The 22120-nt window shown below is 42.1% G+C and overlaps 1 protein-coding gene across 1 annotated transcript; it reads right to left on the reverse strand.

Annotated features, from left to right (window-relative positions):
• Positions 1–11804: 11804 nt before the first annotated feature.
• On the reverse strand, positions 11805–21788 carry PRPF38B (pre-mRNA processing factor 38B). The gene is made up of 6 exons (XM_075422224.1): positions 21387–21788; positions 17508–17576; positions 17064–17215; positions 16920–16980; positions 14147–14370; positions 11805–13882 (listed from the first exon to the last, which is right to left on the reverse strand). The coding sequence occupies exons 1-6, from the start codon at positions 21669–21671 to the stop codon at positions 13030–13032; spliced, it is 1644 nt and encodes a 547-aa protein (XP_075278339.1). The 5' UTR covers positions 21672–21788; the 3' UTR covers positions 11805–13029.
• Positions 21789–22120: the final 332 nt, after the last annotated feature.

Below are 22120 nucleotides of genomic sequence, written 5' to 3' on the forward strand. Positions count from 1 at the left end.
CATCCAGAAGCACTGTTTGTGCTCCTTTAACAGGAACAGGAACACATCGGGTTTTTTGGCTGCAATGGAATTTGAGAGAGGGAATGTAACAGCTTATGTTGTGGAAGAGTATAGTGTATCTCATTTAAATAATCAGCTAGAGCAGCTTGCAGTGATAAGGATTCCCTATTTAATACCACAAAGTCATCTTTAGCCAGCGTCAGGTAAATAGCATGAGGATCATGTCCTGTCAATTGCTGACAATGATTCCGACCTTGTGCTCTTAAGGACACTATCATGTCTACCTTTGTAGTTAATGTTTTCATGGGCGTATGAGACAAAAAGATCCATTCCAGAGTCTTCAACTCCTGCGTGTTAACACACCACTGACCTAAAAGAGCATAAGGCTGGAAAAAAGCATAAATTATATACAAATCTATTGGTAACTGGACATTGATTCTGGAGGCAAAGGAAGTTGTGATTTTATCTGAAACTTTCTGGAAGACAACAAATCTGAGTCCCTTTTCAACAAGGTAAATAGAGGGGACAACTCTTCAAAAGTGATGCCCAAAAGGAGTCGTACCCAATTAATTGTTCCTAATAAATTTTGTAGATCATGAAGAGTGGTGACCTGGTCAACAATATGCAATGGTTGTGGGAACACTCATGAAGTAAAGGGTTTCCATCCTAGATACTTCTAAGGCTGCTCTGTCTGCACCTTTTCTGGGATTATCTGTTACCGAAGGTCTTTAATGATGATTCTAATTTAGCAAAAGCAGTGAGCAGTACATTTTGTGCTTCAGCAGCAAGGAGGATGTCATCCATATAGTGATATAAGTAAATCTGTTTAAAAGATTGCTGCACTTCTTTTAGTGCTGCATCCATGACTATCTGGCAAATTGTGGGGCTATTCATCACACCTTGTGGTGGAACGACCCAATGGTATCGCTGCATAGGTTTACTGTAGTTAGTTGAAGGCACAGAAAATGCAAAATGAGCACAATCACCAGGGTGTAAAAAAATTGTAAAAAACCCCAATGCTTTAAATCAATAACAGAAAGAGGCCAGTCTTCTGGGATCATAGCTGGGTTAGGGACACCAGGCTGTAGCGGCCCCATTGGGCTCATTACTGCATTCGTAGCCCGCAGATCTTGTAATAGTCTCCATCCACCAGACTTTTTTGGAATGACAAATATAGAGGTGTTCCATGGACTAGTAGATGGTACTAGGTGACCTAATGCCAGCTGCTTGTCCACAAGGAATTCTACTGCAGTAAGTGAATTGCATACACTTTTTCCAACCAAGGGCTTGAATGCAAGGAAAATGGTTCTCGCTGTGCCACTTCTGGGTCGGGCCGGGCCGATGTGCCGGGGGAGTCGGGGAGGAGGAGTTCACGGAGGAAGGCTCGCTGCCCGCCCTTTGTTGGGCCGGCGGGGTCTAGCGCACAGTTGGGCCTGCCACGGAGGCCCAGGGCGTCCCCGCTGCTGGGTCATGGGGTGCTGCCACCGTCGCCACCAGGATGGAACGTGATGTGCCAAGCCGCTGATTGCCAAGTGAGGGGAGCCCACCTGTGGGAAGGGGCATCGCATGGCAGGTGCAGCCTGTGGGGGGGCCATGTACCCCAGCAGGTGTAAGGTTTACTGATCCATCTGGTATTGTGACTGCTGTCGCTGTGGCCAGATCCAGCCCAGCACTGCAGGCTGTGCTGCGTCAGAGGGACTGCACGGTTTTACGCTGGAATTCACCCTGCTTTGATTCCAGGTCAGGTACGCCCACTGTTGCAGAGGGACCCTGTTGTACTTTTTCAGTTGCAAGCTGAAATAGCAAGATCTCAGCAGCTTCCTCTTGTTCAATTTGTCTCATAATAGCAGTTTGTAACTGATCTAAGAACTGAACATAGGGTTCCTGAGATCCACGTCGAAATGACACAAAAGACACTTGTCGCCAGCCAAAATCTGGCACCTTTCGCAAGGTCTTGAGAGTTAAATCCACGGCTTGAGTAAATACTGCTCTTGGCAGTGCCTCTTGCGCTCCCCTCATGGCATAATTATCTCGACCCAGGAACTCATCTTCTCCAATACCTAATCCAGCAGCAATTTTATTCATAACCTGTACAATAACAAGCTCCTTATATTCTGATGTCCAGGCGGTATATTGTACAGATGCTAGAACCATTCTAAGTATTGTTCGCCAATCAGAAGGGGTCATGACATATGATTCTCCTATAGCCTGTATTAGGTTCATAGTAAACAAAGCCTGGAGACCATATTCTCATATGGATTTCCGAACTTCCTTAATAAACTCGTATGGTAAGTGAGCATACTCTGGGGCTCGGTTAGGCTTATATACCACAGGCATATCTTCAAGGATAGCAACATCTCCTTTGCAGAGAGCATCAATCCTACATTTATCTAACAATACGTTCGACTGTTCGGCAGCATTCAATGGTCCCGTACGAGTCAGAGGTGATGTAGGAGCAAAAGGGGACGGGGTGTAGGCGCAGAAGGGAGCAGTTTAGGAGCAAAAAGAGGGGTGTTTATTACATGACATGCAGATATTAATTTCTCTCATTGCACCTGTAAAATTTCATCTACTGGGGGGTGGGGGCTGCCATAACCTTCACTGGAGTTAGTGGTAGGTATAAATCAGGTCCATCCTCGGTGTCTGTTTCCCCAGTATCAAAAGGATCGTCAGGTTCAGGTGGATCTACCCCCCGCATTTCCTTAGGTTAGGGATTTCATGGTACACAGGACTAAATATTTCAAAAGACTGCAGCTCCATCTGTTCCTCCAGTTGAGAGAATGGAAGAGGAGCAGCCGACACTTGTAAGATAGTTTCTGCGGGTTTTAGAGCATTTAAAGCTGTATACACTGTTTACCGAGGAATAATGATTTCCTCAGGGATTTCAAGCTGCAAATCCTTTTTTGTCTGCAATTCCTCCCCCACCTTTGCTCACAACGAACTATCATGCCTGAGGAAGGGTACCACGAGCAATAATCCCTTATCCAAGCTAACAATTTAACTAACTTCATAACTGATACTGCAAAACCTTGTTCTTTCAAAATTCTCTGTAAAATCTCTTGATGGAGCTTTTGCTCCTTTGAAGCTGACTGTCCCGTCTTACCATTTCTGCAGCTGCTCACCTCCATCATTCCAGCAAAGGGTGATGACTCCTTTGTGTGTGCGCACGCATGCATGTCTCCCCTCTTGGTCCCAGCTGTGGTTCACCACCAGCAATAACCTCCAGTTTTGTCTGTCTTCATGTCCGAATATCTTTGTGTCCAAGTACCCATGCTCAGGCACCATTTGTGGTAAATGATTACATGGACCCCAATCTGTGCTTGATCAGAATGGATTTATTGCTCAAGTCAATACCTTATATACTAATACAATAGTTACTAGACCAAATCAGCTTTGGGTTCGTGGCTTTGCGGACGCCAGTTCACGGTTGCTGTTTTCCAGGATCTTATGCAGCTGGATGTGCTAAAACAGCTTATCTCATGAGAACAGCAAAGGGAGGAAAAGGATGCGCCTATACTTCAAGGTCATGCGAGAGCGCTGCTCTGTCTCAAGTTATACCATTTCCCAAACACGCTCATCCACCCATGGCACTGCTTATACAGACCAGAAACAATGGGGCTATGCACTTGCCTTGCCACCACAAAGTTCAAACATAGCCTATGGGTCTCTCCTGGAGGCCTGCTGGAGCACTGCCCCAGAAATGCAAATGTCTCTAGATAACTCCTACAAAGAACGGGCTAGCCTTGAAAGCCCTTACTCATTCTCATCTGCCCATGACACTGCTTACATAGGCCCACATACAATGGGGCTCCACGCTTGCCTTGCTGCTTCTACATTCAAACATAGAATCTGGGTCTCTCCCGTAAGCCTGCTGGAGCCGTGAGCCAGTGCGCAAATGTCACCAGATAGCTCCCACACAGAAGGTGCTATCCTTGAATGCTCTTGCTCACCCTCTTCTCCAATGGCACTACTTCCACCAGAACAGAAAGACAGGGGCTCTGCACTTGCCTTGCATCCTCAAACTTCAAACACAGCATCTCTTTCTCTTCTGCATGTGTCCTGGAACCCTGCCCCTCAAGTGCAAATGCCTCCGGATAGCTCCCGCACAGCAGGGGCTAGCCTTGAAAGCTCTTGCTCTCCCTAATCTGCCCATGGCACTGCTTGCACAGGTGCACAAACAATGGGGCTCCACGCTTGCCTTGCCACCTCAAACTTCAAATGTAGCATCTGGGTCTATTTGGGATATGTGCTGTACCCCTGCCCGAAAAGTGTAAATGTCTCCAAACAGGTCCCACATAGAAGGGGCTAGCCATGAAAGCTTTTCCTCTCGCTCATCTGCCCATGGCACTGCTTGCACATGCCACAAGCACTTGGAGTCCGTGCTTGCCTTGCCACCTCAAACTTCAAACATACCATCTGCGTCTACCCTGGAAGCCTGCCGAAGCCCTGCCCAGAAAGTGCAAACATATCCAGATAGCTCCCACACAGAAGGTGTTATCCTTGAAAGCTCTTGCTCACCCTCATCTACCCATGGCACTGCTTGCACAGGCCCACAAACAATGGGGCTATGCACTTGCCTTGCAACCTCAAACGTCAAACATAGCATCTGGGTCTCTGCCGGACACCTGTTGTAGCCCTGCCCCAAAAGTGCAAACGTCTCCACATAGGTCCCACACAGAAGGGGCTACCCTTGAAAGCTCTTGCTCAGCCTCATACGCCCATGGCACTGCTTGCACAGGCACAAAGAGTCCGAGGCTGTGCACTTGCCCTGCCACCTCAAACTTGAAACACAGCATGTGGGTCTATTCCGGGCACCTGCTGGAGCCCTGCTTTAAAAGTGCAAATGTCTCCAGATAGCTCCCACATAGAAGCTGCCGTGTTTGAAAGTTCTTGCTGACCCTCATCTCCCCGTGGCACTGCTCAAACAGGCCCACAAAGAATTGGACTCCACACTTGCCTTGCCACCTTAAACTTCAAATATACACCTGGCTCTCTCCCGGAAGCCTGCTGTAGTCCTGCCCTAGAAGTGCAAACGTCTCCAGGTAGCTCCCACATAGAAGGGTCTAGCCTAGAAAACTTTTGCTCAGCCTCATCTGCCCATGGCACTGCTTGCACTGGCCCACAAAGACTGGTGCTCCACGCTTGCTTTGCCATGTATACTTTCAAGTACACCATTTCTGTCTTCCCTGAATTCCCCTCGGAGCAGAGCTCCAAAATTGTGATCTTCCACATATGGGCCCCCTATACCATGTGCCAACAAAAAAACCTTTTGCTGGCCCTCATCTTCCCTTCACACGCTTTCACATGCCCACAGTTACTGGGGCTCCACACTTGCCTTGCCACTTAAACCTTCCACCCCAATATCTTTCACTCTGTGCACAGTCCAGCCCTGTAATCTTGAACTATAATCAATTTTAAATGCTCTTCCAAAACATTTTTTTAATCAGTCGGCGTGTTGTAGACCTAGTGTATGACTGATGTATGAAAAGCTGAAGTAAAGATTTAAAAAGTGAAATTTAACTTCTGAAATGAAAAAAAGCATGGCTCTTTAAATTTTAAGAAAGTTTCTTCCAATTTTGACAGGTGACTCATAAGGGTAAACATAATGTACTCCTCTCATCAGCTTTTTTTTGTAATTAATGAAGAACTGACAAATATTACTAAAATTTTAATTTCTGCTTTTTCAGAAAAGGTAGAATCTTTTCTCATACTCCACAGTGATTACTTTTTCAGGCAACATAGAATGCAAATTTCAAGGTTTTTACATACACATAGAAAGTAAAAGAATTACTCAAAAATACTTGCAAAAAAAGTCTTCAGAAGCCTATGTATAAAGGTTACCAAAGGCAACAGGTTTTTCAACACTATTTTCAGCTTATGAAAAGACAGTATGCATACTGAATGTTTACTTTCTTCACAGAATATTTGCACTTGTTATCTCAGTCATTGCTCCTGATCACTTCCACAAAATAATCTCACGAGAATCTAACTCTTCCAACAGATTGTAGATGGCCCAAAAATTACATGTTGCTTCTTCATACATGATATGCATTTATTCACTGTCAAACAATTCTTCAGAAACGTTTTTTAAAACTGCCCTACATTACATAATAAAAAGTTGGCTTTATTTCTCTCTTGAAGAAAAAAATAAGAATATAAAAATAAGTATTGTTTACAACTTTCTTCCTTGAGGGTTTTATTTAAATATTTTTTCTTTGCAGTCATCAGTGGCAAATGCTGACACCACCGCCTAAGTGTTTAACCAGGTGGCTATTAACTGGATTTTCAGAGGTCTAAAGCAATCAGTTTCTTCTGGAATCAAATTCAGGCCACAGCTTTCTTCTTTTCATGTAAACAACTCGGGTATTTCCATGCTCTAAGAGTAACTCTAATGTATTTTAAGCCATTATAAACTGTTGGTGTATTTTTTACTCCATTCTTCCTGGCATACAGACATTGATATCTCAAAATTACATACTACAACCCTGACAATGCTGTAGTATTTATGTAGTTTCATCAGCTCCTCTCATTTCCATGATTGAAAATGGAAAGTGTGATTGTAACAGAACATTAGTTGCATGTCTGTTAAAAAAAAAAAAAAAGAGAAAGCTGAAGAGGATTCAACATTCCAAGAAAAACCACATTGATTCAGCTCAAGTAATTAGAAGATGTAGACAATTTATCAAAAAGAGGGAGGAAAAGTACAATCAAACTGAGCCAGATTCACACTTCCTGCTGTGGCCGTATATATATTGCTTGTGTTGTTACTCAGGCATTAGACACTGTCTAATAACAATTAACACTGCTGATATGTGAAACGTCACTGGCATTCACTGACATGATTGAAAAACTTTAGTCAGGATTAGTTTCAGGTTCTCTCCAGATCGAGGAAAATATTTATGGGTCACACTGTGTCCTGGTTTTGGTTAAAACAGAACCGATTATCTTTTAGTGAATTTTCCTTACAGCTAAGTTCTTCTAAGTAACTGCATTTTTCTGAAGCCAAGTCCAGTCTGGGACTTCCTGGTGCCTGCCTGGCAGCCACTGCTGGGACACCAGCCTCCATGGCACCCAACTCCAGGAAAACTCAGTATTGATTTTCTATACTTTGGTTTATTTATTATTAGTAAAGCTGTTTTCATTTCCAACTTGTAAGTCTCTCTCCTTTTTTCTCCTTCTCCCTTCCCCTGGTGCGGAGGGTGAGTGTTAATAGCATCTGCCACTCAGTTTATTGCTGCCCTGCTCTAAACAGTGACACACTGACTTGTTTTAAGATCACAGGAAAGGACAATTAGATGTAGTGTTTTCATAGACACAGTTTCTATTCTATTTACTAATATGAAGCTCTGGTCTTCATGAAACAAAAAAAGCAACCAACCAGAAAAACCCAAATAAATCCCAAAGTAACAACCAAAACAACCCAAGCCCAAGCAACCCAACCCCACAAACCTCTTAAAAGAAGAAAACCTTGAGAATTAAGAAAATTCCTGTTGAAGACCCAGAAGTACGTGGCATACTGGTACGAATGCTTTAGAACAGTATCTGTGAAATCACTTATACTAACAGGTAACTAAAAACACATAGGTTATTTAATTATAAATGCCTTCATTAATGCTTATTTAACAAAAAAAATCAGTTAAATGAATTTTAAAGATGTATTAGTTGCAGTTACACAAAGATGAACACTTGCAAAAAAATTTGTACATTATGTTCCAAATAGAAATTATTTGTAATTGTATTTGACACAATAGATCAGAACTTAGATAGGCTGTTTTCAGTCCAGTAAAGCTGGCAAAAATCTGTCCTTCAGTTGGTTTCAGATTTGACCCAAAATTGCTGAGATTTAAGTGTTCTCCCACATCCAACTATTGTTGTGGAAAACAAAAAGGAAATAAAAAGAGATACAAGTGAGAGAAAGAAGAGAATAAAGAGAGAAAAGAGAGAAACAGAAGAGTCAGTACAGTAAAATTCATCTGGAAGTACTAGAAGTATGAGCTTATTCATGTTTCTTCACAATATATAAATGAAAGTATAAAAAAACCATGGGTATGCATGGTGTACCAAGTACCCCCTAATGTGATCAGATAAATTGCCCTGCCATTCACATTACTTTTATCAATACAGCTAGACAATCAAAATACCACTATTATGTTTAGAAGCCAGATATATTTAAGTCCTTTTGTACTGGCACTAATTACCTGCATAGTTATGTGGCAGTAAGTAGATGTGAATCCCTGGGGCCAAAGCCTTGACTCTGCCTTAAAATAAAATGCCAGTTTGCTGCTACTTAAGATCTGCAACATTGTTCAGCTGGGTAGCATCATCATCAGAAAAGTAAAAACAAACTAGAGGTATATTTCTCAAATTAGTATTATTAGTCCAGGTAAGTACTTGTAGCTGGAGCCACCGGCAATTTCAAAGACAGCATAGGCTTCAAGAAGAATGACAATCTTCTCCGGCAGAGCTGGAGCTGAACTTGGCAAGGGATGCGAAAAATAACAAGAAGGGCTTCTACAGGTATGTCAGCCGGAAATAGATGGTCAAAGAAAGCGTACCCCCGCTCAGGAGCGAGACCGGCAAACTGGTAACAGCAGATGAGGAGAAAGCTGACGTACTCAACAACTTTTTTGCCTCAGTCTTCACTGCCAACCTCTCTCCTCACCCCTCCCGAGTCGATGGATAGCATGAAGGAGACCAGGAGGGTAAAATCCCTCCAGCTGTAAGGGAAGACCAAGTTTGGGACCTCCTGAGGAACCTAAACGTACAGAAGTCCATGGGACCTGATGAGATCATCCCAGAGTCCTGAGGGAACTGGCTGATGTAGTTGCCAAGCCACTCTCCATGATATTTGAAATGTCATGGCAGTCAGGGGAAGTTCCCAGTGACTGGAAAAAGGGAAACATTGTGCCCCTTTTCAAAAAGGGTAGAAAGGAAGACCCTCGGAACTACTGACCTGTCAGCCTCACCTCTGTGCCTGGGAAGATCATGGAACAGATCCTCCTAGAAGATATGCTAAGGCACATGGAGGCCAGGGAGGTGATTCGAGACAGCCAGCATGGCTTCACCAAGGGCAAGTCCTGCCTCACCAACCTAGTGGCTTTCTATGATGGTGTAACAAGAAGAGTGGACAAGGGAAAACCAATGGACATCATCTATCTGGATTTTTGTAAAGCCTTTGACACGGTCCCCCACAACATCCTTCTCTCCAAATTGGAGAGCCATGGATTTGATGGGTGGACTGCTTGGTGGATAAGGAATTGGTTGGATGGTCGCAGCCAAAGGGTAGTGGTCAACAGCTCAATGTCCGGATGGAGACCAGTGACGACTGGAGTCCCTCAGGGATCCATACTGGGACCGGTGCTGTTCAATATATTTATCAATGACATGGACAGCGACATTGAGTGTACCCTCAGCAAGTTTGCAGATGACACCAACCTGAGTGGTACGGTTGAGACACCAGAAGGACGGGATGCCATCCAGAGGGACCTGGACAAGCTGGAGAGGTGGGCCTGTGTGAACCTCATGAGGTTCAACAAGGCCAAGTGCAAGGTCCTACACCTGGGTCAGGGTAATCCCCGCTATCAATACAGGCTGGGGGATGAAAGGATCGAGAGCAGCCCTGCCGAGAGGGAACTGGGGGTACTGATAGACGAAAGGCTGGACATGAGCCAGCAGGTCGAGAGAGGTGATTCTGCCCCTCTACTCTGCTCTGGTGAGACCTCACCTGGAGTACTGCACTCAGCTCTGGAGCCCTTAGCACAAGAAGGACATGGAAGCGTTGGAGCGGGTCCAAAGGAGGGCTACAAAAATGATCCGAGGGCTGGAGCACCTCTCCTATGAGGACAGGCTGAGAGAGTTGGGCTTGTTCAGCCTGGAGAAGAGAAGGCTGCGGGGAGACCTGATTGCAGCCTTTCAGTACTTCAAGGGAGCCTATAGGAAAGATGGGGACAATGTTTTTAGTAGAGACAACAGTGACAGGACAAGGGGTAATGGTTTTAAACTAAAACAGGGTAGGTTTAGGCTGGATATGAGGAAGAAATTCTTTACAATGAGGGTGGTGAAACACTGGAACAGGTCACAGAGAGGTAGTGGACGCCCCATCCCTGGAAACATTCAAGACCAGGTTGGACAGGGCTCTGAGCAACCTGATCTAGTTAGTGGTGTCCCTGCTCGCTGCAGGGGGGTTGGACTAGATGACCTCTAGGCGTCCCTTCCGACCCAAAACTTTCTATGATTCTATGAATCCCAGGTAGACAACTATGGACACATGGCATACTGCGGAAACTTCAGGTTCACAGTGCTTGGTTTGTTGTGCTTTTACCCTGAGAACTGAAGAGTAACTGCACAGGCTGTCACTCATAAGCTCTGCAAACATACCTCCTGGGAAAACTCTCACAATGCCTCCAACTCAAATAGGCAGACATTTTCTGCTGATAACCGCAAGCCAAATTCCCACTGCAGCAGTACTGCTAGCAACTGCATCAGACCAGTCAGCACTGCATGCTCCACTGATTTTACCATTTCTGATCAGTGCTGCTTTGTAGAAGTCCTGTAGCTCTGTTCCTTCTGGTTTCAAAGAAGGACTCATGAAATAAAATGGCATCAGGAAGACAAACAGGAATTGAGAGTCCCTGGATCCAAACCCAAGAGCTGCAAGATAGTAAATCCCAATGATAACTTAAGACAGGTGTCTCGATTTAAATCGCTTTCACAGGTCTTGATCACTGCTAGCTCAAGTACATAATATGGATCAAATTACATCCAAGTCAGAAAGGCCTATTTATTGAAAAATAAAAGCACAGTCCTCAAATCACTGCACCTGTAAGAGATCCTGGCTTGGGCTGGTCTTTTGCACAAGCTATATCAAAATGTTACCTACCTTCATTTTAGTTAAGGTGGCCCTCTCCACTTTCAGGTCAAATATTGCTTCTCAAATACGTGGATTTTGCCTACAAGTAAACCATTTTTCCACTCTATTTCCCAAAAGTGGCAGAGGAATAGAACACTGCCCTTGCAGCCTCTCTGCCCAAGAACATACTTGTTTCAGAAACTCACAGGCTGAAAATTAAAAATTTATGAAGCCAAAAGAAGCCTTCTAGTGGCAAATAAGGTAAAATAAAGTTGTCCTCATTGTTTCAATAGAATCTATGCAATTCCCTGGCAGACTACAAAGACAGTTCTCTAATCTACTAGCCAGGGTATTTCTTAAATAGCCAACATAATTTTGCTCTATTAAATGAGTGCTCGGTATTTTAGTTTTACACCGCAATGGAATGAACTTGTCAAAGCATAAACTCTGCTTCAAGCTCAAATTTAAAATCATGTAACAAAAATATCAGCAGACAATACCTGAACAACCTCAGTATTAAAAGATTTGGAATACTAAGTATCATGATGATAAAGGAAAGACTAATGATTCAGAAATCAATACAGAAGAGCAGCGAAGAAGAAAAAATTGAAGTTTGTTATTTTTGCTTCTTTGAGTACTCCAAAATGAAGTGTATTGTTAGAAATTCAAGCACTGTTTGTTTTCTTCTGGAGGTTTAAAAAAAAAAAATCCTAACATTTAATATCATGCCTAGATGACCTGCATTACACAGAATCAAAAAAGGCACAAATTTAAATTTATTTCTACCTTCACATCACTTCGTGATCATGGATGAGTCACACTTAACATTCTTCCTATTTTTGGGCTACGAAATCCCTCATTCATACAAAGTATCCCTTAGTCTGAAAACGAAACACGGAGGAACCCAAACACTCTTCAATTGTCAGTGAACATGCAGGGAAAAGCTGACACCCAATACAAAGGAATTAATCGAGAATTTATTCCAGATGGTTCTCCTCACTTGGCATACAAGTCATCAGAATAATCAAATAGACTCGGACTTTAATGGTATGGTTTTTTTCTGTAGTGCATTTTGGTTTTTGCTTCTAACAACCTGCTTAAAAAAAAAAGTCTGCCAGATGAAATGTTCAGCACAAACTGTAATCCTTACTATCTGTAGAAAATACGACTTAAAAAAGGACACTATCAGGTAATTCTTGTTTTAAATGTTTACACTTATAAAAATGCTTTGGAAGCTTGAAACTGAAATCCTTTGTAATAATTTTCTTCTTCCTACCTCCCTCTTTACATCTTAAATGCCTTTATTAGACCAAGACTATCAGAAATGATAGAATGCAGTTGCTGATTAAGAACATTAAAAAGACCACAAATGGATAAATTGTGGGCTTTAAAAAAAAGGAAGCTTACATGGATTTTTTTTTTTTAAACAAATAGAATGCATAGATGGCTATGGTACTCATCTGTCAACCATTACAGTGTCCACCTGAGGTAGCCTTTCTAAAGAATTACTAAACAAGCCCAAACATAATCTAAATCTTTGCATCAAAACCACTATCTCCTTGAAAGTCTACTCTCAATTTAATGCCAGTGGTAATCGACAACATAATACACTTCAAAAGCTTTTGAAAAAAGAGCAGGTACAGCGGACATAAATGTTAGTTCTAAATCTGCAGCCCTCAATGTACATTGTATGCACATAAATATCTTGGCTATAATACACATTCAAGATCCAACTCTAAAATCCATTCTATTCTGTAAAGCACAGCCATGCCAACTTTGGAATACAAACCATAATTTCACGTCTCCAAAATGAAAATAGAATTAGTGGCAGTTTATTGCCTCATACAAATTTAACCAACATGGCAACCATGCCAAAGGAATTAAAACATTTTCAGGACATATGTACAGACTGTACATTTCAGAAACATCTGAGCAATAAAACTGCAAGAGCAATCTCTGCAGTACGAATTAAACTAAACAAATGGTTTGAAACCGTCAATGCATTGAATGGGTTTACAAAGGCACTTCCCTACCCAAAAATAGGAAATGACAATCTGAAGCCTAGAGGGAGGTTGGAGAAGAGTGCTCATCAACTACTGCACAATCTCAACTTTAAGAAAAAATAAGCAGGATTTAATCAAACATTTATAGGATTCAATGTGATCCACTTCTGAAAGAGTTCACACAGTCTCATCTTTGTTTTTATGTTGCTTTTCTTGGCTCTCTCGTTCTGTACTTTGGCTCCTTCGACGGTCATGTTTGTCCGAATGGTCCTTGCTATCACTGTGATCATGTTTGTGGGAACGTTCTTTGCTTCTGCTACGCTTGCGCGATTTCTCTTTGCTGGGACTCTGGTCTCGTTTTCTGGACTTCTCAATACTACCTGTTCTTCCTCTGCTTCGGCTTCTACTTCGTTTATTTGACTTCTCTTTACTTTCATTTTTATGTTTACTTGACTTCTCTTTGCTCCTGCTTCTGCTGCGCCTACCTGTATTCTTACTTCGGCTCCTACTCCTATGCTTTCTTTCTCGGCTTCGACTTCTACTATGTTTTCTCTCTTTTTTAGAATCCCGCCTGTCATCCCGGTGCTTCTTGTCATCCTTGTCATCCTTGTGTCTTCTCTCTTCTATGTCACCCTTACTTTTCCTTTCTTTTGATCTTTCCCTAGATCGATCTTTTTCCCTCTCACTACCTCTTTCCTTATCATAATCTCTCTCTTTTTTCCGGCTCCGTTCATTTTCTTTCTCTCGCTCCCTATCCCTGTCTCTTCTATCTCCTTTCCTGTCACGACTTCGACTGCGGCTTCTGTATCTCTCCCGGCTTCTGCTTCGCCTCCGTTCTAGTGTGCGATCAGTACTTCGAGACCTCCGCCTTTCTTTTTCTCTCTCCTTAGCTTCACGTTCTAATCTCTGCCGTTCTCTTTCTCTTTCTAGCTCTCTATCAAAACTAGATGATCCATGGCCTTCCCGATGATGACTTCTGCTTCTGGATCTTCTGGGAGACCTCCTGGGACTGACGGATCTTCTTGGGGACCTTTTAAAATAAAAGATACTCAATATGAAACACAACCTTTTCAAGCTAAGGGACCCTCTTTACTTTCCAATTTATACTTCATGCAAACAGTCTTTATTTAATCTTTAATACCAAATACCACCTGATTATTTTAATCCATTAGCATCCATAACTGTTTTACCTGTTGCTTTAAAACCTATCTCCGTGAAAAAACAACACATTTCTGTAATAAGCAGTTCAACATTGAACTATTAAGATTCATTTTCAAAGTAACGTGTATATGACCTTGAACGTCTACGTTCTGCATGCCGGTCTATTTCTTCCATCCCCTCCTTGCCATCTTTCTTGATTTTTCTAGGTCTGCTTTTAATTTGCTGGTCAATAGTTTTCTGGACTGGCACAGGGATTCTTGGAAACAACGTGGAAAACCATTCAAGCTTAGTGAGGAAGGAACGAAGCATCTCCCCAATGGTCATAATGCAACCCCCACCTGCCTTCACATCCAGGTCCTAAAAAATACAAGCAAAAAATAACCTGATGGTCAAAAATATTTTTTACTGATTTTCAAAAAAAATGCTGCTACATTACTGCCCTCTTGAAGTCTATGATTATGAAAGTTTACTTGTCTCATATTCTAACATATTTCCTTAGAAAAATTCAAACTCTGCAACCTTGGATTTGGCAGTATGTTAGATAGGGAATGGGACTTAATATATATGCATGCAGGCACATACTTAATCCTGCAGCCATCTGGATGGTAAGGGACTGTCAATGAAGAGATTAACGCGAAATCCCCTTACACAGTCTGATTATATGGTATGATCTTGTATTTTATTTAAATGCCACAAAGTTCAGAAGTCCTCTCAAACTACATTTAATACTCCATTTTGTGGATGTACAACTGTGTACTATCATACCCAACCCTGTGGCCTAAATCATTTAAGAACTACATCATTGCCTATCTAAAAATGATCATAGAAAAACCTCCAGTACAAAATGGCATCCTAACAGAATTGGAAGCAATAGCAAACCAACTGCCATGAAGCAGTGAGGTTTCTAATTTAGAAACATGTAAAAAAATAAATAAATGAACAAATAATTGGAAACGCATAATCCATGATGACCATTGTCTCTGAAAAGGGTCATTACCGCATGAAGGCCTTCTTGCTATGCCCTCTCACAGCTCAGGACATGTTAGTCAGCTATTGTCAGTCCCAAACCTACAGTGCAAGCACACAAGGAAAGTGAGATTTGTTATCTAAACAGGAAGAGAAAATCTAAATGTAAAACTGCTTGCACTCACACACATTTAAGTGTTCAGATATACAGTTTTTCCAAATATAATCGCTGCAGAGATCTAAAGAAGAAAAAAAGGAGTTAAACGTAGCACCTGGAGAGTATGTACAGTTAAACAAAATAAACATAAGCAGCATTTTGAAAAGTAACTCTGTATCCTGGGAAGTTTTTCACAGCAGCATGACAAAAGATGAAACTCTTCCACATATTAAAGAACTGGAGAAAAAAAAAATCCTGTAGGTTTAAATGATTGCATATATATAAATTTGCTTCATCCTATTGAGCTTGACCAAGACTGGTAAGAAACTTAAGACAAGCAGCCCCAAGCACTTTTTCCCCACATAACACAAAGCTAGTGAAAGTGGCTGGGAAAGAAACACTAATTCTAAAAATATATTTAGAGATTTCAAACAACAATAAACAAATATATGCTGATAACCAGTATCTGCAAGAACTGAAATACATGAACTAAAAAAGGTGCTTTGAATAACAAACCAGTTAAGACCCACACAGTGAATTGCACTTGTGATCGCTTTACTGTCCTGGGAACAAAGTTGGTTGCGGTACCCTGAAAATGAAGCCACTTCAATCCTCCTCATAAGTTACAGTGCAACACTGTAGTGAAGAGTTCATATTAACTAGCATCACCTGGGAGGGAAGGAGGATACCACAGTGATGCAATGAAGATTTAAATGTTTTGATTTTTGTTACAAATGTACAATAATACAGGTTTACCTGAAACAACAGCTGTCTCCTTTGCAGTGTTTCTGATATTTAGCATGAAAGAAGCTGTTTAAAATAAATACACTGCATTGCAGTCGGATACAGGTATAATGAACACTATTTTTAATGCAAGTATTCAGACTTCATTTGCAACTACAACATTTGAAATTTCTTGAAGTAGATGCCTACTGTGACACTGAAGAGGGAAGTGATCCTTCTTGTCCCATTCTTAAATCTATGATATAATTTAAAACCTGTTCAATAAATACAAATTGCAACAGTATGTAGCAGACTGTACATTCAAGTTCATAGACCAAAAAAACTCACACACCAGCTCCTACTCTGTTTCTCCAGACAGTAAATCAGGACTATGGTACCAAAGGTATTCTCCTATCTGACTGCGTAACAATGCAGCCTCTTTACCGAACTTCTTCGGTTAGCAACTCATGTTTCTGTCTTTGCCCCATTAGTAAAGACATTAAGGTTAGTAGAAACAATGCCATCTTACACCGTAATTAGGCTGTTTGTTTCCCCTCTGAAGAAATCCTGGGTTTAGTTATTCCAGGACATGAATAACAGCCACAGAGATTTTTTCATAATATTTTCAAGGTGAATGCTGGTTTCTACTATATACTTCCCACTCTTCTACGTATGCATCGGTTCGCCCTGTCCCAGTAATAAATGCAAATTTAGCACTCAGGACTTACTATACCTTGCTTAAAAATAATTCTCCTTCTAAATACTGCACTCACGCAGCCTGCTGTCTGCATTCTGATTTAATAAACTTGTTTCACACCGCTTTGTAATATTTGACACAGTAACATCCTAACCAATGGAAAATTCTGTTATATCTTTGAAATCTATGAAAAATGACCCGGGTCCCAGCTCAGACCTGCTTCCTACACCTAATAAATAAAAGTATAAGAACATAACACTGCAGCATTCAAACTACAGAAAAGTTTATCAAATAGCATTTAAACCAAAAGTAGTAACATGAAAAGAAACAAAAGAAAACAAATTATTACCCTCGCCGACATACCTCTTCATCATCAAGAAAGGCTTCAAACCAGTCCCACAGATCTGTTGGTGGTTGTGTGTACCTTTAAGTACAAAAAGAATGTAAAATTTTAATACAGCTTTCTGCATATTAAATTAGTCATGAGTTGTTTATATTGACACTTACCTAATATACATAAATCCAAGAGCCCTAATATATGGAGAGTCAGTATGAGTTATAAGGCCCATCACTTGCTTACGAGTGAGTTTCAGTGTAAATAATTTGTAGAGCAGACAAAAGGCAGTAGACACAATTCCTCCAGTTCCAACACCCCGCACCTTTCAAAAGAAAACAGTTAGGTGACAATGCAGGAAGTCACAAAGACATTATCCCAAATCTACAAAAGAATATACGAACTAACACAGGATAAAATCTAAATCTACAAACAGACCTAGGTGGAAAAAGTAACACTACTTGCATCCACAGCTCTGGAAGCAAGGGGAATATACCAACTCTCTAATAAATACTTTTATATCCATTGACTGAGACAACATACATCAAGTTTTAGCTATGCTTGGGTAATTTATTTACCCAATAGAAAAATTTAAGCAGGCACGTACTTCTACTTACCCCTCCACACATCCCTGTCTGGCCTGCCGTTTTTCTGCTCCCCTTCTCCCATGGTTCAACGTGCGTAACCTGAAAGGATAGAGTGGGGGGAGGAAAGAAAGAAAATAACAATTACAACCTCCATAATGTTTAGCTGCCTATACTGATACCTGTGAATGTAACAAAGGTAACACGTAAGGGATGTAGATAAAAGGTATCACTTCAGGACATCAGAATCATTGCACTACCAAAGCAAGTCTTGGTTCTTTGTGAATAATTTGGACAGTTGTAAGATAAAAGACTCCCAAATAATTCCTTTAGGCGGCTGGGCTTTGGGAGAGCAGGTATGCAAACTACAGAGATAAGGAGGCTGCAAGATGATCTCAAGACCCCCAACGACTGAAGGACATTATCATCTACTAATGAGTTCTTGGAAAAACCAGTACTATGATAAGCATTTCTTGGAAATGTAATTAATATGTATGTTAACACAGCATAAATACTTACTAACTGTGTCTCTTCGGTGCACATGTTTGGAGGAGAGATCCCCCCGTGTGCCCGGCACCGTAATAAAGAATATCTACTTAATAGCCTTCCGACTATTGAGTCTTCAACTCTGGCTTTTCACGGCATCAATACAAACCTAATTTAAACAATGGATATCCTAAATCAATATTAAATAGCTTGTATTCTCCTACCAAACTCAAGATCAAGTCTGCTTTGTCATAAAAGCAAAGCATTTGGCTCTTTAAATTACCATATTAAGAAACTACAGCCAAAATCACAGATGTAGTTAAAAAAAAAGACACACAAAAACACTAAAGCAAGGAGCCATGCTTATTCTGTACTCCCAAGTACTTTCAAATACTTTAGGGCTAAACCCCATCATTACTATTTTCTATGGTGACTAAACAATTAGTCACCACAGAAAACTTTATTTAAACTGTCTCTTAACAAATTTAGTGATACCTGGAGATGACAGCTACAGAAGTCAAAATCTAAAGTCTTGTATTCGTAAATCTTATTTACGCAGTGAGCTTAGCTAGAGACTTCTTCTGAATATCACCTACAACTGGGACAAAAGAAAGATGTATATAAAGTATAGTATTTTAATCTAAAAAGCCAGTGTTTTTTCTTGTAGACTGAAGTGATGTTCTCAGATAAAATGGTTCCTAAGTACGAGTAAAGCTTGCCCAATTCAAATCTTTTGAGATGTACGTAGAGATGACCGCATGAACATAGTTAAGCAACACCATTCCTTTAAATTTGACAACAAGAATCGTAAACAAGAACCATAAAACTGCCTAAGCTACATCTGAAATAGTGAAATTCAGAGAAGTAACATCTGGCTCAAAAAACAAGTATATTTCCTAAACAAGTCAACTTAAAAAAAAAAATAAGTAAAAGCAAGACAAAAAAAGATACAATGGTGTTACACTGGATTGGGGATAACAGTTTGTGGCCAAGTTGTACTGTAGCTCACAAATTAAAATTCTTTAATAATACATGAAGCAAAACTAATTATGCACACAATCACATGAAATCAGAGACAAACTAATGGCTGAAGTTGCAGTCTTATCCAAATAGGAAAGATGAGAGATGCCAACATTTTAGAATTCAAAATCCACTATGACTTCCTGTATTATTAGCATAATATGAGATGTTCACAAATACTACATAAATAATACTGCACATCCTTCTGATTATTTACTGTTTTGCCTCTCCCAGCAAATGAAAAGTATTTCTTAGTCAAAGGATCGAGTATGACACTATCACAATGGCAGTCTTCACGTCTTTTTTAATTATGGCTACACTTACTGCCCACAATCAATACAAACATGCTCTTTTTGACAGGTATCAATAAAAAGCCCTGAAAACGATACTCATTTCAGAAAGCAATATTTAAAGCTTTGATCCTAGAAAGACTGCTGCATGTGCTTAACTTCTTGGAAGCACATAGATAAAATGAAGTTGAGGACATGCACATGGTGCTGACATCAGGGATAAAGAAAGAGGAAGTCATTCCCTTCACAGATACAGAACTGAAACAGGAAACCAGAACAAGTGAATTAATTCAAATATCTAGACAGAATCCATATCTTCAAAGATGGTCCCTGCCTATACAACTTAAGATCAGCTTTCCTGAGAATGCAGCACCCAGCATTCTTAATTTCTTAAATGAGCCACTTATTTTCATTCCCAAAGACAAATACACCCAAAAATAGACCTGCTATGGTGGGTTACGCTCTCATGCCAAAAAAAAAAGAAAAAAAAAAAAAAGCCAGCAATTTCTCAGTAATCTTAAAACTAAGTATCAATGAAGTACCTTAACCACCAGGTTAAGTTATCTTCTCCTTTGCATCTACTACTCAGGACTACGGGGCTGAGTTTTCTCTTTACTGAGCATGCAGTTTTGAGTCAGAATAACTGTCAAGTTCAGTAAACAAAACTTATTTATATTGGATCAATATGCAGATATTTAATGTATGTCAAAATTCTTCCCCAATTTCAGCTTAAGCCACTTATCAAATGAAACACTGAGACAAGCAAATGAACTATCTGACCTACTACAGTTGAGTCTGCCAATACTAAGACGATGAATCACATCAAATATTTTTACTACATCTGGAAGGGTCCATGTAAAATACAGTAAGCTCTCAAATTTCCTGACAATATGTTTCTTTTATAAATTTTTCAGCTTTTATCATCACTTTCAAAAATAAACTTCGCTGCTTTCCATTCAGGTAGTCAGAACGAATTATTCCTAGCTCATATGCAGCAAGTGGCAAATTAACTGAAGGGAAGCTTTGTCGATGATTTGTGTTACTCTAAGTATTAGGAGAATTAAGCAGTGCACTCCAAATGACAGAGCACAAGCAGAAGAGCTGCAAGCAGAGAAGTGCTGTCTTCACAAGTGCAAACAGCACCAAAAATCTCAAAATACTTCCGCAGAGTTATTTTTCACAATTATAGTGCTCTACGTAACTTGACTTGCCCTGGTTAAATGAGACAAAAAGGCTGCCTTTTTTTTTTTATTTCAAAGTATATTGAAACCCATTAACACAGTAACATTATCACAAAGAACCAATTCACCTGAGAAAAAAATCTTAATAACCACCAAGGTACAGCTAACTGAAGACAATAGCCTGAATTCTCTAAGTTTTGCTCTCGTTATCAGAACAAAGAATGTGGCTGTGTTGATGAGTATTAATTATGCATACCTCTACTCGGGAGACTGACTTAATGGAAGCTTCGCTCCAAAACTGATTCAGTTCTGCTAACAAAACAAGAACTGAGACATGGGTGCACTGATACAGACCGATTACCTTCCCAGAACATCAGACCTAACGCCAAGAGAAGCATACATTAAACTAGTTCTTGATTGGGTGCGGAGGCGGGGATCCTAACCTCTAAATAAGAAAGAAGGCCACATGCAAACTCCCGCTAAAGCCACCTACAGCCACCACCAAACCTTTCATGCAGTTGCGCGGCGCACTGGCAACCCCTGGGCCGAGAGGCGCGCCCGCCTCCAGCAGCGGCATGCAGCTCGGGCCCCCCCGCCCTCCCGACCGAGAGCGCAGCCCCGAGACGGCCATTTCATCCCCACTGCCCTGGCCACGCTCCCCACGTCAAAAGCAACTTCCGACTTAGTGACTCCAAATCCGACACAAAACACACTTCTTTTGTAAGAGAGAGAAGGCAGCACTTCGGATTCCCCCAGTTAAGCAACAAAAAAAAAAAGATACGTGCTCCCATACTTACCGTACGATAAGGGCAGGAAAGCAAGAGAGAACACACAGGCTGCAACCTTCTGAAACCCCAGCCCCGGGGAGGCTCAGGACAGGCGCCAGCCCAGCCCCGAGGCGTTCGCAGCCCCCAGGGCGCGGCCCGCAAGCTCACCTTGAAGTAGATCTCGTCCACCACTTCATGGTAAGTCTTGAGCTCATAGAGCTGCACCTTGAAGTAGGGCGACGACAGGATGTTGGTGAGGATCATGGGGTTCAGGTTCATGGTCTTCTCATTCCCCCACAGCGGCAGCACGTTGCCCTGCTTGCCTGAGGCTGCCGGCTTGGGGGCTGCGCTTTGCAGCTGCTGCTGGGCCGGCGGGACGGCGCCAGGCTGGTGCTGGGCCGCCTGCTGCCCCTGGCAGTTCCCGGCGCCAACAGCGGGGCTGTTGTTGGCCATGGCGGCTCAGGGCCCGGAAGGGCACAGCGGCACGCGGCCTACCAGGCGGACGACCGGCCGCGCCACACCAGAGCGCGGGCTGCCGGACCGGGCGCTGCCTCCGCCGACTGCTGACAAGATGGCGGACTTTGCGGAAGTGGCATCTTCGCCTTCCGGGGCCGAGCCGACCAATCCCCGCGGGGGAGCACAGCGGCACAAGGCGAGGGCGGGAGAGAAGGGAAGTGGTAGAGGCACCGCCTCTCGCCGGGGCCGAGCCCCTTTCCGCGGCCCGGCTTCGCGGTTCCTTCTCCTCGCAACTGGCCGCCTCGCAGAGGCGGGGAACCAGCAGCTGCCAGCTCACCCCTCTCATTTCCGAACCGCGAGAGTCGCGTTGTCCCTCACCCGAGGCTCACCTCAGCGGCGGGGCTGCCCCGAGCCGGGCAGCGTCTGACGGCCGGGCCACGGGCTCT

Source organism: Opisthocomus hoazin, chromosome 6 (assembly GCF_030867145.1).
Source record: "Opisthocomus hoazin isolate bOpiHoa1 chromosome 6, bOpiHoa1.hap1, whole genome shotgun sequence".
NCBI classification, from domain to species: Eukaryota; Metazoa; Chordata; class Aves; order Opisthocomiformes; family Opisthocomidae; genus Opisthocomus; species Opisthocomus hoazin.

What these genes read in the sequence shown, in the direction of transcription:
- PRPF38B (XM_075422224.1), bottom strand. Translation starts at nt 21,671, where the DNA reads ATGGCCAACAACAGCCCCGCTGTTGGCGCCGGGAACTGCCAGGGGCAG. An exon ending in TGGACGAGATCTACTTCAAG is followed by an intron (nt 17,577 to 21,386) that starts GTGAGCTTGCGG and finishes CTATCCTTTCAG; the next exon opens with GTTACGCACGTTGAACCATG. An exon ending in GCAGAACGTAGACGTTCAAG is followed by an intron (nt 13,883 to 14,146) that starts GTCATATACACG and finishes TTATTTTAAAAG; the next exon opens with GTCCCCAAGAAGATCCGTCA.